General features: G+C 43.7%; 1 protein-coding gene across 5 annotated transcripts in view; it reads left to right on the top strand.

Moving 5' to 3' along the window:
* AKAP13 (A-kinase anchoring protein 13) overlaps window positions 1–21385 on the top strand; it is a 297054-nt gene that overhangs the window by 265358 nt on the left and 10311 nt on the right. For all 5 annotated transcript variants that reach the window (XM_067555646.1, XM_067555644.1, XM_067555647.1 and 2 more), the window contains 13 exons: window positions 455–521; window positions 2061–2196; window positions 3141–3253; window positions 7659–7805; window positions 8687–8937; window positions 9569–9694; window positions 9808–9925; window positions 11656–11904; window positions 15209–15285; window positions 16697–16878; window positions 16962–17044; window positions 19303–19482; window positions 20409–20573. In XM_067555646.1, the coding sequence (XP_067411747.1) occupies window positions 455–521; window positions 2061–2196; window positions 3141–3253; window positions 7659–7805; window positions 8687–8937; window positions 9569–9694; window positions 9808–9925; window positions 11656–11904; window positions 15209–15285; window positions 16697–16878; window positions 16962–17044; window positions 19303–19482; window positions 20409–20573 (1894 nt within the window). The remainder of the gene's footprint in view (window positions 1–454; window positions 522–2060; window positions 2197–3140; window positions 3254–7658; window positions 7806–8686; window positions 8938–9568; window positions 9695–9807; window positions 9926–11655; window positions 11905–15208; window positions 15286–16696; window positions 16879–16961; window positions 17045–19302; window positions 19483–20408; window positions 20574–21385) is intronic.

A 21385-nucleotide genomic window follows, 5' to 3' on the forward strand; every position in this document is an offset into this window, starting at 1 on the left:
TCTTCTTATTCAAGTCTTTCCCTCCTACCTTTAAATCAGAAACTCTTTGAGGCAAGGGTGGTGTTCACTTTGTGTACAGCACAGTGCTGAGCACGCTAGTACATTTAACAACTCATCATTACAATTATGTATAGTATTCCCTTCGTGCTCCTTTTGATTGTAATACACTTTAGCAATCTAGCAATATCAGGGCCATTGTCTCCCTATTTTGCTTCTTACTGCAAATGTTTCTCCATATTTGATTACATACCTTTGGATGGCTCTGACTATATCACCATGCTGAATATAAAACTGCTTATAAATAACCAGGGCACTGTATCTGGGATCTAAGTTGTCCTGAGTGACTGCAGAATGGTGGTGATGTGTAACTAAAATAAAAAGGTGTCTGTGGATATACACAGCCCTTTATTTACGTTGGAGCGGGAGAAATTCAACCTCTCTCTTTTTATTTCAGGTACAAAAAGGGACGCCTCAGGCACATGATACCTCTTCATTACCCACAGTAATTATGAGAAACAAGCGTAAGCAGCCTTTCCTTCCCTCTTTTCTGATGTAGCTTCCTAAAAGTTACTATTTTTCTTGTATTCAGTATAATCTTTAACCCTCATGTTCAACTGTTATCCATTTCAATATAATGAAAGCGAAACTTTTCCGGAGACGGGAATAAAGTGATGATATCCTGTGTAGTAAGCAACCTTTGGGATTTTAGAGGCATTGCTCATGTACAAATGACTGGCACAGTTCTGTGGTACCCATGTAACCTTATGAAGATACAAGGCTCTGGAAGAAGGAGGCCACATTTTCAGAGTTGGGGAGACAATAATTTTTAGTGATCCAGCCCCTTTCTGTTGTTTACACAATGCAATGGAACTGGAATTTGGCTGTAGCTGGCCAGCTGAGAATTCTCCTGGGGTAGGTGAGTTCTCAGCTAGACAGAAGGCATCATAGGTCTTACCTGGGTTATTCATAAACTGGGAGTATGTTTAAAACAGCATTGAACTGAGTGTTTTGTTCAACGGGGAAGTTAAAACGGAAGAGATCATTCCAAACTGGGCCATTTCAGTGAGCTGTCATTGTGGTTCCTGTCTGACTGACCAGCAGCACCACTGTGGGAAACAGAGAGGCTGACCGGGGGGGGAGCGCGTGAGATGCAGGGGCTAGTGATGGTGTGCAGAGATGACCAAGTCCTTCTGCATAACGGGGGAGAGATGGGGGTGTTTTCGCTGCATTGTGAGAACTGACGGATAGTCAGAAACTCAGTCCTAAGTGGGGTCAGGGCAAATCAAGGTTGGGAGGAGTTCAAAGGAAATCCATGCCCTGAACTGTTAGAGAACCAAGATGAGTTGCTGTAAGTGACAGTTTCAGTCATTTGATGATATATTTCTGCTCAGCTTCGCATGTGAGTGTTTCTGGGCTTGTGTATTCCACCCAACGCTCGCTTCCAGCAAGCAGTACAGTGAGGAGTCAAAGGTCTTTCCTTCCCCCATTAGGAAAGCAGAGTGTTCAGTCTGGTGTTCCAGGCATCACTTCCCTGCACAGGAACACAAGTGAACAATTGAACAGTCTCTCAGAAGATAATGACTGATAATTTACCTTGTTTGTTTTTCCTATATTGCAGTAGAAGTTATTTACACTTAAGAATATTGTGTTTTAAGAGTTTGGAACTGCCCAGATAGGTCAAACAAATATAAATTATGTTGCTGTTGGGTGTAGGCTCCAGACTTACCTGGGGCCTACTCCTGAAGTCTTACTCAGGCAGAACTACCAAAGTGAATGGACTAGATGATCTCCTGAGGTGCCTTCCAACCCTAATCTTCTACGATTCCATGAATGGCAGTTTTGTCCTGAGGAATGGGCCCCCTGTGTTAACAAGCCAGTATATACAGAGAATGAGGCTAGATTTCAATGGAGCTAAGACAGTTGATACCAGCTGAAGATCTGCCCCTGGTTATTTCTAAGCAAAGAGGAAGTGAATTGGAAGAACTTCACTTGGATGAGTCATGATAATGTGTTTAGCAAGGCGTCTGGATGGGGTTTCTTATCTGACATTTTTCTTCTAGCTTCACAACCTAAGGAGCGCCCTCGGTCTGCAATACTTGCCCCTGATGAAAACACTGTAACCTCAATCTTCAATAACAGGAGATCGCAGCAGAACACAGCACTTTCAAAAAGTGTCTCAATACAGAACATTGCAGGGTAAGAGTGTGTGTGTGTGTGTGTGTACACGTACAGTATGCATTGTGAAAGCTGCCTACATTATTCCCCCACATTTCATTAGGAAAACATTTATGTATCTGTGTCATATATATTCATGTATAAAATATCACTACATATACAGAAATACAGATACTACATACTGTATGAGGAAAGGGGTCAAGATGCAGTTGCTGTGGGAACTATAACTTCTAATTTCCTGTGTTGTGAATTTAAATTTTCAACAGTTTGCATGTAAAGTAACCATTCAGAACTCAAGCCAGTAAAAACTCTGTAACATCACACATTGTCATGTGTTCGGTATTTATGTAGAAATTACACATGCAGTGCTGCTGCATACAAAAAGTTTCTGGGATCATTAATTCTCTCTTCCATTTTCCCTAACATCAGTGGTTTTAGAAAATCCTGTTAGATGTGTGTTTGCAGAGCTGTGAAGGGGAAAATTATCAAAAAGTTCATTTTGGAAAAACATCCACAAGTTTAACTGCTTATTCAAATGTCAGCTTGCATTCAGCTAGAACTTGGCACATACAGACCCTCTTGAAAGATTTCCAGTATTCCTCAGCATTTGCTGAGATGGAAATAACAATACCTTGAAATGAGGTGGAGTGGCAATACAAAAATGGAAAGAGGTTTACCAAACTCTTTCAAAACTCAAAGATGCACTTCAGGTTTTAGGAAAAGGACTAGTTCAGTTAGAATTTTATATACTATAGTTTGCTGAGCCCTAATTTGTAGTTATTAGCACAATGTATAAATATATATAAATACACTCATACAATACATATACCTGTGTATAATCAGGCAACATTGAGTGCAGCTTTCAGTTTTATTTAAAATTATCCTTGTTTTGTGTACTTGAGGAAGGGGTTGGTTTGAGTTTTGGAGTCCTGAATAGGGTTCTGCATTTCTTTTGTTTTCTGCAGAGTTGGCAATGATGAAAGTACCATACATACTTGGAAATTCCTGTCACAGTCAACAGACTCTTTACACAAAATCAGCCGAGTGAATGAATCCATGGAGTCACTAACTGATGAGGGTAAGAGATCGAGTGATGTTCATACAAACACAGAAGCATCCCCAGCACATGGGTAGTCTCAACATTGATTTCTAGAAATACTAAATCCTTTAAAAGTGTTTTGACATCAGATTTTTTTCTTTGCTGGAAAACTGAAGTTTATTTACATTTATATTAGAGAAAGTATAAAGAAAGATGATTTTAAAAAGCAAGGCCCCATATAGTAATTTCTTTATAGGCTAAAGCATTTTAGCGTATTTTGAGTGGGGAAAAATATACGAAGGGTTTTGTTTACATTTGAGTTATGTGGGCTGTGTTTATAGATCAGAGGTACACCCTTCCTCCCCATCTTTCATTCTTTGTATGTTCTTCTGATCCATTCATACATCTACAAAGCCTATACATTTTACTTTTTTCATATTACAGGTTCCAATTATATTTTATTTTTTTTCAGTTAAATTCATGAATCCAGTGTACATCAGATCAAAAAATGAAGTTATTTTTTAAGCAAGAAGTGCTCTAGGATATAACTAGTCCTTAAACATTTTATATCATAGGCGACACTGAACTGAAAAGTACAAAATGGTTTTAATTCATTAGGAACTGAACAGAAGACACAGTGATTGGAGAAATTTCCTAATTGCCAGGGATTCTTATATGTTGCATCCAGACAACACATGGACGATTTCTTTCTAAAATGTGCTGCTGCTGCTTTAATAATCTTCAGTTCTTCTTCAAGTGCTTGCTCAAGTCCATTCCCAATTTAGAGGTGTGTGTGCGCCAATGCCCTGGTGCCAGAAAACTTTTTCCCCTAGTGGTACCCGTATAAGCCTGCTCTAGTGTCCCCTGCAGCGATGTGCATATGCGCCAGCATATAGGCGCCACCAGCTCCCCCTCCTTCTCAGTTCCTTCTTGCCACCAGTGATGATGCTGGAATGTCTCTTGCCTTCTCTAGTTTTCTTCGTTAAACCTAGTGGTTTATTCATTGTTTTAGTCTATACAGTTACTTGTTTGGTTACAGTTAGCTCTAGTTCGTTAGTTATTAATATCCCAGGGTTGGGGCATGACCCGTTCCCCGGGGTTTAAACCCTGCACTTGGTGTAAGAAGCCTATGCCGAGGAGCGACCCTCATCAAAGTTATCTAAAGTGTCTGGGAGAAGCTCTCACGTCTGCAAGAGGTGTAAGATCTGTAAAGGTTTTTTGCCCGCGGACTAAGAAAGACTGGGATATCTGTCTCAGGGCCATTCTGATGGAATCGGCTCTGACTGGTTTCAGAGCCCAGCAGGTTGGACTCGGCACCGAACATGATGGCCTCGGCGTGTAGTGCCCTTCCGGCGCCCTCTTCCTCTGCTCAGCACCCATCTCCCTCTCTGGTTCCAAAGAAGAGGTTGAAGAAGATCTGCGCGGAACAAGGATGCTCTCCTGTGGAGAAGGCTAAGGAGGACCTGGCGAGACCTGTGTCTGGCCGCCAACCCTCCCTGCCTCGCCTCTGCGAATGTTGACCCTGGCACTGGGCCCTCCACCGACTCCGGGTAGTGGTAGAGGCCCTCATTGCCTAATGGTGCCATCGACTCCAGGGGCCTTCCAAGCAATGAAGGACCTCCTGGCACTGTTGGTACCACAAATGCCGAAGGACTGCAGGGTGCCGCACCGAGATTCAGCACCAGCGCCTAGGGACAGCCTATCGAGACACAGATCTGCTTGACAGTCCCCATCACCGAGTCACCATTCACCGGTGCACAGGCGGTCCCCTGAGTTGAGGCCACTCTCTCCGGGTCAGAATACTGCCAGATTGAACTTCTGCCATCGTTCTCTGGAGAACCGGCACCGAGCAGAGCACCGTTACGGAGCCATGGAGCAACGCTGGACTCACTTTTCCCCGGCATCATGACCTTCTCGCCTAGCCCATACAGGAAGCCCAAGGACAAGAGCCGGTCTTGTCATACCCATCGTTCAGGCTCCTCATGCCGCTGCCGGTGCCTCAACAAGGCGTTACACATGCCATTGCACTGCACCTCCTTCAGCTCAGATACCAGCATCTTCCTCGTCATCACTGGACGAGGTGGTCGTGGGACCTTCATCTGTGGGTGCCGATGGATGATTTTAAGGTGCATCAGGACTTATTGAAAAGGATCGCCTCCAACTTGGGACTCAAAATAGAGGAGCTGGATGAGCCGGTCGATGAGCTATTTGGAATATTCGCCTTGGCAGCTCCTATTAAAGTGGCCCTCTCAGTCAATGAAGGGGTTGTTAAACTGACCAAGGCCCAGTGACGGGAAGTGCCATCGCTTCTGTTCTCATCAGGGCCTCAGTGCGGGCTCCATCACCGACTCCCTTTCTCCTTTCCTGGTCGGGGAACCTCCTGTACGCCTTCCCGCCACTATCTTTGATCCACAAAGTCCTCCTGAAAGTGAAGAAAGACAAGGCACGGGTCATCCTTGTAGCACTAGCGTGGCCCCGACAACATTGGTTTGGGATGCTTGTAGAACTGGCAGGACCTAGGCATTGGACCCTGCCACTGCACCCGGACTTTCTGTCCCAAGATCAAGATCTCCTGCTCCACCTGGAACTAGCCTCCCTCCATCTGATGGCATGGATGCTCCATGGCTGAGCCGTGAAGACCGAGCCTGCTCAGCCCAAGTTCAGCATGTGCTCCTGGAAAGCAGGAAGCCATCAACCAGATCAGCCTATAGGGCCAAGTGGAAGCACTTCACCTGCTGGGCGACTGAACGAGGCGTGCCCCAACAGAGGCGTCGATCCCGACTATCTTGGAATATCTGCTCCATCTGAAACAAGAGGGATTGGCCTTCTTGTCAATCAAGGTCCATGTGGCGGCCAAATCTGCTTTCCATCCTTTGGTGGAAGGTAGAACAGTCTTTTCACATGAAATGACGACTAGGTTCCTTAAGGAACTGGAAGGGCTTTTCCCGCCAATAAGAGATGCTCCTCCTCTGTGGGATTTGAACTTGGTCCTATCCAAGCTCACAGGGCCACCTTTCAAACCCATGGCCTCATGCTCCCTCACGTACCTGTCCTAGAAGGTTGCCTTCCTGGTCACTATCACGTCCACCAAGTGAGTATCGGAGATCAGGATATTAACATCAGAACCACCCTCCCTACATGGTGTTTTATAAGGACAAGGTCCAACTATGCCTGCACCTGGCTTTTTTGCCTAAGGTAGTCTCCCATTTTCACCTGAATTAGGAGATTTTCCTACCTGTCTTTTGCCCCAAACGTCACAGTTCCAGTGAAGAGAGGCGTCTGCATTCTCTCGGTATGAGAAGGGTCCTGGTGTTTTACATCGACAGAACTAAGCCCTTCTGTCATTCTACACAGCTCTTCATGGCAGTTGCCGAGTGGATGAAGGGTCTACTGATTTCCTCACAGCTTATTTCAAAGTGGATCACGGCCTACAGCCTGTTATGAGCAGTCTGGAGTTGCACCTACAGTATCCTTGACAGCCCACTCGACACGAACGCAGGTGTCATCTGCGGCCTTCCAAGTGCATGTCCCCATACTGGACATCTGCAGGGCAGCTACCTGGTCACTGGTACATACCTTCGTGTCTCACTATGCCTTGAGGCAACAAGCTCAGGACGATGCTGGCTTCAGTAGAGCGGTGCTTCAAATGTCACGTCCATGAACTCCTTCCCGCCTCCGGAGACACTGCTGGACATGAGCAAGCACTCGAAGAAAACAGAATGGTTACTTACCTTGTAACTGTTGTTCTTTGAGATGTGTTGCTCATATCCATTCCACACCTGCCCTCCTTTCTCTCAGTCAGAGTTCCAGCAAGAAAACTGAAGGGCGGAGCCGGTGGCGCATATATGTAGGTGCATGTGCACACCGCTGCAGGGGGCACTAGAGCTAGCTTGTACGGGTACCACTAGGGGAAAAAGTTTTCCGGCACCAGTGCATGTGGTGCGCGCACGCACGCGCACACACACACACACACACACACACCTAAATTGGGAATGGACGTGAGCAACACATCTCGAAGAACAACAGTTACAAGGTAAGTAACCTTTCCAGGCATATCAATTATAGCTTTCTCAGCTTGAAAATACAGATTTCACAAAGCTCTCCTTAACAGTTCTGTTAATTCACTGAAATAAACAAAGAACGGCAAATTGCATATTAATTACCATCCATTTACATGGTAGATAACTGGTTCTTGCTTATCTTGTAAACCTGAGTTCAGTATACATGGTAATTGTGGACTTGTTTAGTATAATTAGCAAGTAAACTATAAAAGTACTTTGCATTGTCTGGTACTTACCCAGTAAAATTCCATATAATCGTTTCAATGTCAGTAAAAGAGAGTGGAAATGATGTTTGTGGCATTCAGAACAAAGCCTATATATGTAGAATAGCCAGTGGCATTTTCACATGGGACCAAACATCTCTTTATGCTGGTTATCTGCAGGTGCAGACATGAATGAAGGACAGCTTATGGGGGACTTTGAGATGGACTCCAAGCAACTGGAGGCAGAATCTTGGAGTCAAGTAGTAGACAGCAAGTTTTTGCGGCAGCAAAAGAAGGATGTTGTCAAACGGCAAGATGTCATATACGGTGAGATGTTTATTGCTGAAGAGAGGTGATCCGATTTTGTTTGCAGAAACCTCCAGGTTTGGATGGCTTGTTCTTATCTTCTAGTTTGTGACTAATTTAGAAACTTTAAGTCAATGGGAGTTTGCCATTGATTTCACTGGGGCCAGAATTTCACTCTTGGTGTTTACTGGAAAAGAAGACCTCCAATGCCATCTTAGTAAGCTTTGGAATTCTGGATTTCACTTACCTTAAACCATCCAAACAAACTGCATCTCCTGTTTTGTCTGCTGATTACCTTTATGTACAGTTACCCATGAGTTCAGAGTAGTAAATTACTTGCTATTAGCTTCATCTCCTCTTGTACTGCATAGCAAAAGAACTATATTGAGAGGAGCAGCATAGTGCTTTGGTGTTATCTGTCCTTCTGCAGTGTTCAGATTCTAGCAGTAATAAGATCACTTGCTCATGTAAATAGAGTGTGGGGAGGACTTCCCATTGCCCCCTAGCTATGCCCTTCAATGCACTTTGAAAAGAAAAAATATTTCCACATTGATAATCTAATCAGTAACGATTAAGAGGGAAGAAAAGAATGAAAATGGTATTGGGGAGCCCAGTGGGCTGCATTTAATGTGTTACAGGCTATGTTTTCCCCTCAGTGTTAATGTATAAATCCCATTAATAATAGAGCAAGTAACACACACATCAGAATGGGGACTCACACCCCCATAACACTTCATTACATTGTTAGCTTCTGTGAGCCCTTCTAAGTAGCATGCTTTATTGAGAGCCTTTTCTTGGCTTAGCAATGCCAAGTACTCTGGGTTGATACAGTGCTCTGTCCTAGAGGATAGTAGTAATGACACATGTGCTTTCTGTATTGGCCCTGTCCTTATCCCACACAGAGCTGATGCAGACGGAGATGCATCACGTCCGTACTCTGAAGATCATGAGTGATGTATACAGCCGGGGGATGATGCAGGAGCTGCAGTTTGAACAGCAAATGGTGGAAAAAGTATTTCCTTGCCTGGATGACTTGCTGAATATCCACAACCAGTTCTTCCAGCGGATTCTGGAGAGGAAGAAAGAGTCCCTGATGGACAAAAGTGAAAAGAACTTTGTTATCAAGAGGATAGGAGACATCCTGATGAATCAGGTGAGTGGTGGGACACACCTGCATACTCTGAGCATAAGACTGCAGTCTAGGAACTACTGAGTTGCAATTACCTCTCTTGCACTGTCTTATTGGTGGCCTAAGGTGAGTCACGTCACCTCTTTATGCTGCGGCTTACCTAGCTGTGCAACAGAGATGATAATAACTGTCCATCTTTGTAAAGTACTTTGAAATTTTCAGATGAAAGATTTGATGTAAGTGCAGATATCTGTTTGTTTTGTTTATGATGCCTGGACAGAAAAGCATCAGGGCTGGTTATGTAATAGTCTGATCTAGTGAGTAGGGCACTAAACCGGGAAGCAGGAGACCTGGATTCTATTTCCTGGTTCTGCTGTGTTACTCTGGGCAAGTCGCTTCACACCTCTCTGGCTCTTTCCCCCCACTCCCTTGTCCTCTTTGTCTCTTTGGAGTGCAAGCTCTTTGTGGTAGAGTCTCTCCCTCTGTGTTTGTATAGTGCCTAATCTCAATTCTTAAAATTCCATAGAGTTAGTTTTTTGGAAAGCTACACTTCAGGCTAAATTTGAACTGGCGGTGTAGCGTCCCTTTCAGTGGCTGTTGGTGGGTGATCCCAAGAACTCAGTGGGGCCTATCCCTTCATGTTCATGTCTTGCAGTTTTCTGGTGAGAATGGCGAACGAATGAAGAAAACGTACGGCAAATTCTGTGGGCACCACAACGAAGCTGTAAATTATTTCAAAGACTTGCAGTCGAAAGAGAAGCGGTTTCAGGCATTCATTAAGGTAGGAACTGGTGACGTTCCTTCCACGTTGCTGACCCCAGCAGCATGTGCACACTTCACGTTGGCCCATCTTGCTCCATTGGCAGCATTTTAATTCATGTCTTTTCTTTTTAGAAAAAAATGAGCAGCACAGTGGTGAGGCGCCTAGGTATTCCTGAGTGCATCTTACTAGTAACTCAAAGGATCACAAAGTATCCCGTGATATTACAAAGAATATTGCAATATACCAAAGGTAGTGTTTGTTTCTTTTCCCTAAGCACATTTGTTTTCTCTGTATCTCTCTCCAGGACTTTTCCCAGTAAAACTGTTCAACTCAGAACCAGCCAGCCCAGTGTTTAGTGTCCAGCACTGCCCTAATTAGAGACCTGGGTTTCATATCTTCTTTCACTGTTTCAATCCTCAGGCCAGGCAGGCCCGAGAGTGCTGCAAAGATACAGCACGCAGCCCCTGTAGAAGTGAAGCGTCTTGGCTTAGTCATCGCTACAGCAATCCTAGATAATTATGGAGCAATATTCATAGACTCCAAAGTCTCATGTCTTGTCCACTTTAGAAATTGGTTGTGATACTGGGCGTTGGGACAGGGATTCCAAAATAAGGAAGAATAAGATTCTCAGATCCCCAAGAGGATTCACACTCTCCCTTTGAATCTCTCCTACATCCCAGGAATCCTATATTACCATACTTTTAAATTCTGTATTCAGTGGACAGGAATTGGCCTGGAATATGACTCTTCATGGGTGATTTGTGATCAAGTGGTTACAGGTGATAGGTCCTCAATCAACTCTCTAACAAACTTCTCTGTGTCACGTAAGCACCTTACTGTTCCTGCACGATCAACCCATCAGGAGCAGCCACAAAATCTTAATACCAGAGGGGATCAGGGATTAGGGTGGCAGAAACGTGGGAATAGCCAGCACATTCTTGCTATGTTCCTGGTTTCTCTCAGTCTGTCACTTAGAGAGTGAAAAGGGTCAGTTTACACTTTAATCTAGCCTGCTTTCTGCTGGTGCACTCTGTTTAATCTCTGTGGAAGCCCTTTATTAGGTGAGGATGAGGTGTGGTTTATCTGTGCCACCCCAATTAAGATATGGTAAGCTTCAGAGGTGTGTGTATGATTTCACCCACAAAATCCTCTGGAGAGTGGTGTATATGTAATGCTTTTTTATTCCAGTTTAGCAGCGGAGGGAGAAACATAAGAATACAACAGCTGACATTTTAGATTAGCCAAGGAATGGCAGAGATTGACGACTGTGTCTTTATAATCATTAATGTTCTGTAATTCATACCTTTCAAAAGTTTTCAAATACTTTGTTTTTTATGAAATGAATTTATGTTCTCTTGGCCGTTCGCTCCTCTTACATAGTCGTCTATCCCAGTGGCGTGGTTTATAGAACTGTGAGTGAAAATCTCTGGAGTCTTACAATGTGAAACAATTTATTTCACATTTATGTCACTTCACCAAGAGCCAAAAAGATGGAAATTTTGCTGCTACCAAGGTGGACCATTAATTCAGACCCTTAAAACTTTCATTGCAACTTTATTGATTGTTCTTGACAGCGTCTGGTGTTTAAAAATGGCTGCACCTGACTTGCTTATATAAATGTCTTTGTGCACAGGCAAAATGGATGCATACCCATTTTTGTACATGCAGTCAGGTAGCCATGCACCTGCAGAGGCTGAAAATGTGGTCCTTGTTTACATTGTCCTAGTTTGCTATAGCTTATGCAGAGTATATTTCCTATGGTTCCACATTACTGTATAGGTGTATATTTAAGTCTTGTGACAAACTTTTCATTTCTTCTAAATGAAACCTGGCTTAAGAAGATATTTAAAAGTAGTGTATCAGTGTACTATAGTGTTTCATGATTCATTGGTAATGGAAAGAGGAGAAATAAGAAGTTAGGTGCACTATACTCACAATAAGGGTGAACTGAAATTGAAATCTCTCTCTCACTTCTTAAGAAAATGAAGTGGAACATCAAGACTTGACACAGTCACTAAATCTGGTGAAGGATGTGATTGCTGCGGTCAATAGCAAAGTCAGCAACTATGAAAAAAAAACACGTCTTAGTGAGATCTACACCCGAACGGACAGCAAGTCCATCATGAGGATGAAGAGCGGCCAGATGTTTGCCAGGGAGGACTTGAGACGTAGGAAACTCATCCGAGATGGCCCCGTCTCACTGAAAAACGCAGCTGGGAGACTGAAAGGTGAGAAAATCCTACAGATCATGCACCCAAAGGATGTACCCTCTCTGTCTCCGGATGATGGCAAAGCTCATCCATCTTGAGACCTGCAACCTCATTCCCTTTACTTTGGCTTGGTGTTATCTGCCTTTTACATTGGGTTTTTTCTTAAATTGCTGGCCCATTTATATTGTTTCATTTATTTTTCTGTTTCTAGAAAGGTGCTGTCCAAGTAAAATTATGAAAATTGTTCCCTGTGTTCCCGGTAATACCCTCGATTACTGCCACAAATACTTCTGTTATTTCTGTTACTGCTCACCATTGATGCTGCTTGTTTATTTACCTTCTGAGCTTTGCCCAGTAATCTAAGTGATGGGTGCAATAGCGAGCCCCACCCCAGGAAGGGAATCCTCACTCAGGCTTTATTGGCTCCTCAGCAATCATGGAAGAGCTCATGACAGAACCAACCCCACTCTTCCAGCGGACACCTCCTCAGGAGGCCTGGAATCCAGACCAGTAGAAAATTGGCCACCAAGAGTAAATTAAAAATGAGAGAAGCGGGGCGCATAGTGCCGTTGCTCGTGTGAACAGTGATGCGCAGTTGTTCGCTGAGGGCTTACAGTGGGATGGCACGGTAGCACATTAACTGAGGAATGTGATAGCCATTTGAATCTCTTGGCCATGTGGATCAGCACGATGCACTGGTAGCAGCACAGTAATTCATCTCCGTACACTATGGTTTTATACACATCCATTGACTCTAGGAAACACGCACGCTGAATATGAAATGCAACCATTGCGGTTCCCAGTTTTGCTGCCTGGGGCAGCACTACATTTCTATTACTCTAAAGTTCCTCATAGCTGCTGAGCAGACCCAATATTGCATTATCTGTTACACTTAAGTAAATCCCTACATTGGTTGCCCAGAATTATTTTACTCTGAAATTTCTTGGACCATTACTGCTTTTTCTGTTTCCCTGAAGTCCCTGCAACTGCTATATTCTCTATTACATGCACATTATAAACACTGGTTGCTCCATCTCTTGAACTGATTTTCATTCACCAAGGTAAATAATTTTTTTTTTTTAAAGGTATTCAGCCCCCAAGTCATCAAAGGTTTGGGCTTAAATGCTTTGCTGAACCAGGGCCTGAAATCTTTCGAGTGAACTTTGAGATAGGAATCATGTTACCCATTCTCTCATCCACAATTAGATGCTTGCCAAGAGCAGCTAGAGCTGTACTCCATGCCCTTCAGAAAGGTTGGGCTTGTTTTCCCCCTCCACCAATATCAGGCATATAATCTTGGTACTTGGGGCTTCAATGGAGTTTGGCCATCTGTCTTTGGTGTGCACGAAACAGATACGACGCATGGAAAGTTACCATGTGATGTCTCCAAAGAACATCTTGATTGCAGAGGTAGAAGCAGAAGGGTTTTTAACCTGTGGATTCCTGCATATTCTGTGCAATGAGGGTAGTTTATCGGATTCCAAATGTGATATGATCTGTCCTGAGTGTTCGGAGAGGGAAAGTTTACAGATTGTTTCTGTGTTCTTAGGAACGTATCTGACTACAGAGGGTGGTGAGGCAAGTTCTTTCTCTTGCTATTGTAATCTTTGAGTGGGCTAGAGTTTACTTCATTGCTCTTCTCCAGTGCTTTAAAAAAAACCCAACTCCTATAGAAAAGCCCCTGGAGACCTTGAATTTAGTTGATGAGGATTTTCAGTAAGGATTACGCAGGGTCAGCCTCCTCACAGTCTGCTTCTCCCAACCCACGCAGTGCACATGGCCTTTGGCCAAAGCAGCTGCCATGACTTCTTGCCCTCATGTAGTCTGAGTCCAGCAACAGGGAGCTATTGAGTATATCCAAACTAGCACACCCAATTCCAGAAACTTCTGAGTGTGGAGAGCTAATTGTGCCTGTGCCTAGCAACAATGACCCAGACACAACTCATTTCTAACCAACGCCCCCCCCCCCCCAAATAGATCTCTTAAAGAGATATCTCCCTATGAGGCACATGGGTTATGAGATCTCTCCATTAGTATAGGTTATATTATGCATTTCCTACAGAAATAATGGCTCCCATTACCAGAGCCTATAGCTAGATCTGGTAGAGATGAGTCAGATGTTCCAGATGGGAAAGCATCCAAAAGTTTCGAAGCTGTTATCCTAACTTCTGGGATTTGGAACTGGGGCCGGGAGTAACACCGGAATAGCTTTCCTTGAAGTATTTCTGTCTTTCCTCCTCTGCACCAAAAAGCAGAAAGTGCAGTTGGAAACAAAAACAATCCGAAGTAAAACACATCTCATCTGAACTTTTACACACCTCAAAAGAGGTTTGGATTTGGTCTGAGGCTTTGGCAAAAGTTTGGTGCGTATTTGATCTGAAAAGGATCTTGTTCTTCCAAAATGAATGGAAGGAATTACACAGGGGATGAGTTAACTTTGGAGTTTACCTCATCTGTATGTCGCAAGGTCTCATAGTATGTTACACGGAAACTCTTTGTGCTGTGGGGCTTGGGTGGGGCATCGCACTCAATACTTAGTGTGTAATCTTGTGATATATCATAAGGCGACTTGGAAGGTAGCATGTGTATTTTGGGGAAATGTCCTTGCTCTGATTAAGAATGTTCTATTCATCCTCTCTTTGAACTTCTTTCTTTCTCCTACTTGAGTCAGATTCTGGCCTCTGAGGCGCACCCATTTGGCTCCCTATGAATTCAGAGAGAGCCAAATACATCTGTGAGCAGATTCAGCATCAGCTGCTGAAGTTAAAATGCCTGGGGAAGAAATTGCCGCTGACAAGTGTTGTTACAAGATAATTTGCACCACTCACGATGGAAGAGCAATAAAACCAGATATTTTGCTTCAGGATAAAAATATTGATTGTGTGAATGAATAGTGCAATGTTCAGTGAGCATCCCCCTTGCTTCTACTTCCCTAATCTGCCATGACTCTCAGAGGGTTTGTGGTTTGGAAAAGAACATTCCAGCAAAGATAGACTAGATATAATTCCCTCTAAATTTTTTCAGTGGTGATTTTACATTGCCCGGAGGAGTCGCTATGGAGATACATAGGCCATTCTTTTTCTAGAAGCTGAGCATGTTGCCTCTGCAATGCTTACAGCTCCTACTAACTAGGAAACAAAAAACCAAACCACAGAGTAGACTAACCCACTTTCTTAGGGTAGCCTGATTATCACTCTCATGCCCTCCAGAAGCTCTAGAATGCACAGCATTGCTAAATAAAAGTTTTTGATAGGAGTTAGGACAAGTGATTGACATAGATACATATTTGATGGTTAAACCCCGGTGTTTTTCTCTGTTGTAGAGGTCCAGGCTGTCCTCCTCTCAGACATGCTAATATTCCTTCAGGAGAAGGACCAGAAGTATGTCTTTGCTTCATTGGTAAGTCTTTGGTGTTTTCTCTTCCTTTCTTTTATATGTAGGATCCTTGGTATGAATTTAGCAATGAAAGCATGTCACTGCCTGCTACATTCCTTCGTTTTTATTGGACAGTTCACTTTGCATATAATAATTTTGTTTCCTTAGCAAACTCTATTATTTTCTATTGAAAACATGACTTGATTTCTACTCCCCCAACTCAGTGATTTCTACAGTGATTTGGAACATTTGGTAATTGTCTCTGAAAATAAGCCTGTCACTGGATACATTTATTTTTCACCGGTCTGTGCAAATTCTGCTCACTTAGGAGAGGAAAACATGAACTGTGTAAAAATGAATCCCGGCAGAAAGAGCAGACCTAATGAATCAATTTAAAAAGTAAAGAGCACAGGAACAAAAACCTACTACTGCAATAAAGTCATTTTGAGAAGCTCACAAAGCAGTATGCTATAGGAATATATTTGTCATTGACCAGCTCATGTAAACGAAAACAGGAGCTTTTGGAGAAAGTGCTAGATGAAAGAGACAAGCAATGAGACATGCTGACCTGATGAAAAAAATGCCAGTCTCCAAACCAGTGAATAGCCACTGGTCTGGCGGGGATGCATCTTTCATGCATGCTTCAGAGAGGATACTTTATTTGCTCTTCTTGTTCTTCCCATTCACTGAGCCATGCTTCTAAAACCCCTGCTGTCAGCATAGGGCCTTTCCTAGTTCTTCAGCTGTCTGTGGTGCACATAAGGGTCATGATGGCAAACTTCTGCTGAAGCACACCTTCCCCCTCCCAAAAAGTGAGATTCTTTCTTTAAAGACCACAGATGAGCCCACTGGAATATGCATGCCACAGGAGGGAAGAATCCTTATGTGGAATCTTTGATGCACAGTCTCACAAAAACCTTCCTAGTGGGAGTCGGCTTTAAGCTACAGAGACCAGGAAGGATTTTGGTGAGATGTGAAGAGAAGATGCGATTCAAGAGTTCTGGGAGAGGGAGGGGCAATGCCAGTGAAACGGGGGCCAGCAAGCCACACCCAGAGTGGAGAGCAGTGATGTGGGGATGAAGAGTCCAGAAATAGAGAGCGTAGACAGCAGGATGTGAGACCAGAGAGCTACTGCAGGTAGTGTGAGATTTTGGAGAGTCTGAAAAACCAGAATTGTATTCAGGGACAGCTGAGGGCAGTTCTTCCTTAGTTGACAGAGGAAGGTGAAATCAGCATTCTGGGCGCAGTGAAATTATTTTCAGAATATACATGTTAAGTGAGGCTAGCACTTCTTTTTAGCCTGTAGTTGCTAACGGTGCTCATAAGCAAGGAAGGAGTTATAACTGCAGGTATTAGAAGCTTTTGAGTACTTATTGCCAGCCTAAAACTCTGGTGCTTTTTGTCTCCCCTCTCACCAATCTCCTCTCATCTGAAGGACCAGAGATCCACTGTGATCTCTCTGAAGAAACTGATTGTACGAGAAGTGGCCCATGAGGAGAAGGGTTTATTCCTGATTACCACAGTAGTGAAAGATCCAGAGATGGTAGAAGTCCATGCCAGCTCCAAGGAGGAACGTAATAGCTGGATACAAATAATTCAGGACACAATTAACACCATGTAAGTTCACGCACTCTTTGTGTGGTTTAGATGCTTCTCAGATGCTTCATTGTGGTAGTAATTGAGGCGTATCTCTCATGCAGGGACAAGGATGAAGATGAAGGAATCCCAAGTGAATCAGAACTGGAAAAGAAAGTGTTGGATACCAAAGCCAGAGAATTAAAAGGTAAGGCTGCTGAGACTTGGAGAAGAGTTGGGCGAAATTTTGCAAACCTAATGCTAAGTTTTGTGAAATCTTTTCATACCTGATTTTAACCATCAGTTTTCAAGGAAGATAGAAGCCTGTGCTGTACAAACAATTAAAATCCTTGTTTGAAAGTCAGTCTGTCGTGGCTTGTAAGGATGCCAGGTACCAGGATCAAAGTCTCTCCAAAGTTTCAAATTCTGATCCAAATCTAGAACCCCCTAGTTTTCACTTGGGCTTAAATTTGACAAAATGAGTTCTCCCCTCCTCATTGAACTGAAACAGAATTGCCGCTGACGTGAAACAACAACACCTCCTTTAATGCAGCAAGATGACTTTCCATGGGGTAATTGCCTCTACTGATGCCTCCAGAAAAGGCTGTCTTATAACTCTGGTGCAGTGCATGTGAGAGACCGGCAGAGAGTTGATACTTCTCTTTTGCCTCTGTTAGTCAATAGTTCTGGTTCTTTTCAGGTGCTAGTGGCTTTCAGTGTTGAAGAAAATGAATTTTGTGGTCTGGGCCAGCATGGTCTAGGAGTGGCAAGATATTTGGGAGAGGATTAGGGTTCAGGTCCCAATCTCTCACCCCTTAGATTAACAGGCAGCTGAGATTGCTGCTGTGGTAATCCCCACCAGACAGTGCTTGGAGCTACATTCATTGGTACTTCAACGAGCCCTCTTCACTGAAGAGATGGCCCCTAACATGCAGGCTGTTTAGGTTGTGGGGAGTGCAGTAAAGAGGGAGGAGAGACACCTATTCAGTATTATTCTCTCTGCTGCCTCCTGGCTTTGCAAGCATGCCTAGCACCCTTATTTTATTGCACTGTAAAAGCCAAGGTGCCATTGACAGGTGAGCATTGTCAAAGGACAGCTGTTTCCTGCTAACAGATAAATACTGCCCCCAGGCAATGTGGTTTTGAAGCAGGAGCCTTGATCCTGGGACAGGCTGACTTTATTCTGAGATGACAAATGTAGCTGCAGAGATTTGGTTTGCTGGCTGTCATTGCAGCACCAGTACAGTGGTGTGCGTTTCAATGCAGTGTAAAAAAGCAACAAGCAGGACAGAGCACAAGGGAGCCCAGTTCTGGATTAATGCAAGTGCTGTAGCAGGGCTGCCGAGCTAGTCCTGCCTAGGAGGAGAAGTGAGGCAAAGAAGAGCGTGCAAAGCATAGCGCCTTGGTACCGCAAAGAGTAGGACCTGTGTTTGCACTCTCATGTAGCCTCAGAAATGTAAAAAAGGTCAAAGGCCAAGTGAATACAATCACCTGGGAAGTGCAAGGATTCTCTAGGTCTGTTATCCGGCAGTGTCTGCAGCACTGTGTGTATGAATTCGTACTGAAAACTAAGGAGCACTGTGCTGCCTGTGTACTAGGAATGCATTCTTTATGGGCATTAGTCCAAAACAGTTGGGAATTTGTTAGTTTTAACTAGTGATGGACTCTGGTATTTGCTGCTTAGAGTAACTATAATCACACTTTGTCTTAAACCTTGATGGTCTGAAATGAGGTTATGACCCCCCCAATGTATATCAAATGCATCTGTGAGAGTGACACCACATTGATCTGCACTACTTTCATGTCCCCCAACCTCAATTGGAGAAATGAAGTTTGACTTCCTGGGGACTGCTCCTTGCGAGAGCATATAGCTAGGCTTGGGGGGATTAGATTTTTGTTGGTAAATGTCGATTTCGTTGTATGCGCACAAACCAAACAAAAAATGTCCATCAGTAATAATCTAAATCTGCAGATAGGTGAAGTAAGAAAAGTGCTACCTGAGAACTTAGATTGATTTCAAGGTATTTACTTTGCCAGCATCACATGTCAAAATATACAATTTGTGTTTTAATAGTTACAAAGCTTTAACTTTTTGAATCTCATCATCTACTGTCATTAAATAATTGTCTGACCCTCCCCCACAATTTCCTGCAACTGTGAAAATTTAAATTGATGAGAATTGAAAAAATGCTTAAATGTAAACTTTGATTTTTTTATTTTTTTTTTAATTTTGATGGATAATTATCAAAGTCTGCCAAGCCTACTATAGAGTCTGTGTGCAATCTAGTATTCTGGAACCAGTACAGCTACTATAACACTGCAAAGCCTATATGTAGCTATTCATATTGGAAGTGGCACACAATTGCTGCTGTTCTTTGATTTACCACATGATGGGGCCAATGACACAGGAATTATTCAGTTTCCATTGTTTCTGTTTTAAATTTGTGTTCCTCTGTTCACCTACAGAACAGCTTCAGCAGAAAGATCAGCAGATCCTAGCGCTGCTGGAGGAAAAGGAGAAGATTTTCCGGGATATGACTGACTGTATCATGCAGGAGGATGGTTCGGTCTCCAGAGTGCTGTTCAGATCCAATACAGAGGAGGCACACAAAGGAGAGACCATTATGAAAAGTGCAATAAATGAGGGTAAACCAACCTATCAGTCCCATTAATTACAGTGTGCAAACGAGCAGTGTTGTGGTGAATCCGTCAGTGTTCAGATGCCCCTTTCAGGAGAATGACCCTTCTTTCTCCAATAATGAAAAACCCCGTAATAATGCTATCGAACATACATAAAGACACATTCCCATCCTCAAAGAGTAAAGCATGTGAGACAGACAGACAAGACACACAAACACAGGAAAGAAAGGATGATGACGACTGAGGTACATGGAATAGAGGTACATGGAAGTCATCAGGCTGCCAACCCAGCACAGGGAGACCCAGCCCTGTATAGGGTTTGAGCTGGGGCAGAGTAGTGCAAAAATGAACATCAGTCCCTTTGCCCACCAGGCACTGTTCTGTGCAACACCACGATCTGATCCTTTGTTTGAAACATGGGCCGTGCCATCTTTGATTACACTCCCATTCTGCCATATAATGCAATGTGACAGCTGGGCTAAATGGATTTCCATACCACAGCAAGAGTTTATAGGTCTGGTATCTACAAGAGGAACTTGAGTCTTTTGGAAAATCCACAAGTGGTTGTAGCCCTCTTTCCCTTAATAAATTACACAGCAGACTGAAGTTATAAATCCTGCCTTTGTGCAAGAATACAACAAGCACATTTGCCAAGCGGGGGTGGGGAGATGGGAAGCACGTGTAAGACTCAGTGTGTTTGAGTTACAGCCTGACTTACCATTACATTTTTGCAGGTGGAGCACCTGCACCTTTCTTATTGCATCATCGTCTTCCTATAAACCCATGAAATCTTCGTACAAACAAATGTGTAAAGTTACTGACCTGATGATATCTCTAAGCCAGGAAAAAAAACAAAACCCATGCTACTCAGTAAATACTGCGGATGTTCTTTAACAGACCTTTTTTTCCTGTGTTTTTTTTTATCCTTTCAGTTGAATATTTGCAAAGCTTGATCAGTAGAAGTCTAGGGAGCGCACTTGGGGCTGCTGACCTCCTGCCCACCTCTGAGCAAGAAGGGGGAGTTGGCCCCATCTCCCTTCCTAGAAGAGCAGAAACTTTCGGAGGATTTGACAGTCATCAGATGAATGCATCGAAGTGTAAGTATTTCTGTGCATTGTGCATGCATGTGCGTATTCATTAATAATATCTCATGCCTGATTGGCACCTTGCTGCCAAGGAATTAAAAGTGCTTATATATCTAAATGAATTTAGCTTCCCAACCCCTCTGAGGTTGGTATCGCTGTACCCATTTGACAAATGGGGAAGGTGAGGCCTATAATGGTGGAATGACTTGTTCCAGGTTACTGAAAATCTGTGGCTGAGCAGGGAATAGATGCCAGCTCTCCCGACTTCCAGTCTTGTGCTTTCCCCTTTCTTTACACACAAAGTACACATTTGCCTTACTTGTGTATTTGTTTCTTTCACTTCTGCCTCAGTGCTTCTGTATCTGCAGCTCTCTTCCCTCATCTCTACTGGGCTACCACCTCCCAGCCTGAGAGCAAACGGAGGTCCTAGCTGGGGTCTGACAGCACCTGCCCTCATCCCTCCCTGCGCTCTCGACGCACACGTGCACCAAACGCAATCCATCATGTCAACCCTGCAGTGAATTTAGTCTCCTACAGCTGGCTGAATGAGTATTTAGTTTGGCAGTACAGTTCACTGCCTCCCAATGCCCTGTTTGTCTACAGCGGACTCCAGAGATTTCCATAGCCCCCAGAACTCGGCACCATGCATGCTCTCCTACTCTCCTCCCCTTCCCCTGCCCCGACTGCAGTAAGCTGTGCTGTGCTAGCGTCACTGTCTCAGCACCAGGATCCCCAAACCCCTTTCCAGCCTTGCTGTTTCTGCACCACAGGGTAAGCTTAAGATCCAAACAATCTGCTGTGTGAAATATGTAGGATTTTCTTAG

Source organism: Emydura macquarii, unplaced genomic scaffold (assembly GCF_026122565.2).
Source record: "Emydura macquarii macquarii isolate MOO-44397 ecotype Brisbane River unplaced genomic scaffold, CSIRO-AGI_Emac_v2 contig_1644, whole genome shotgun sequence".
NCBI lineage: Eukaryota > Metazoa > Chordata > Testudines > Chelidae > Emydura > Emydura macquarii.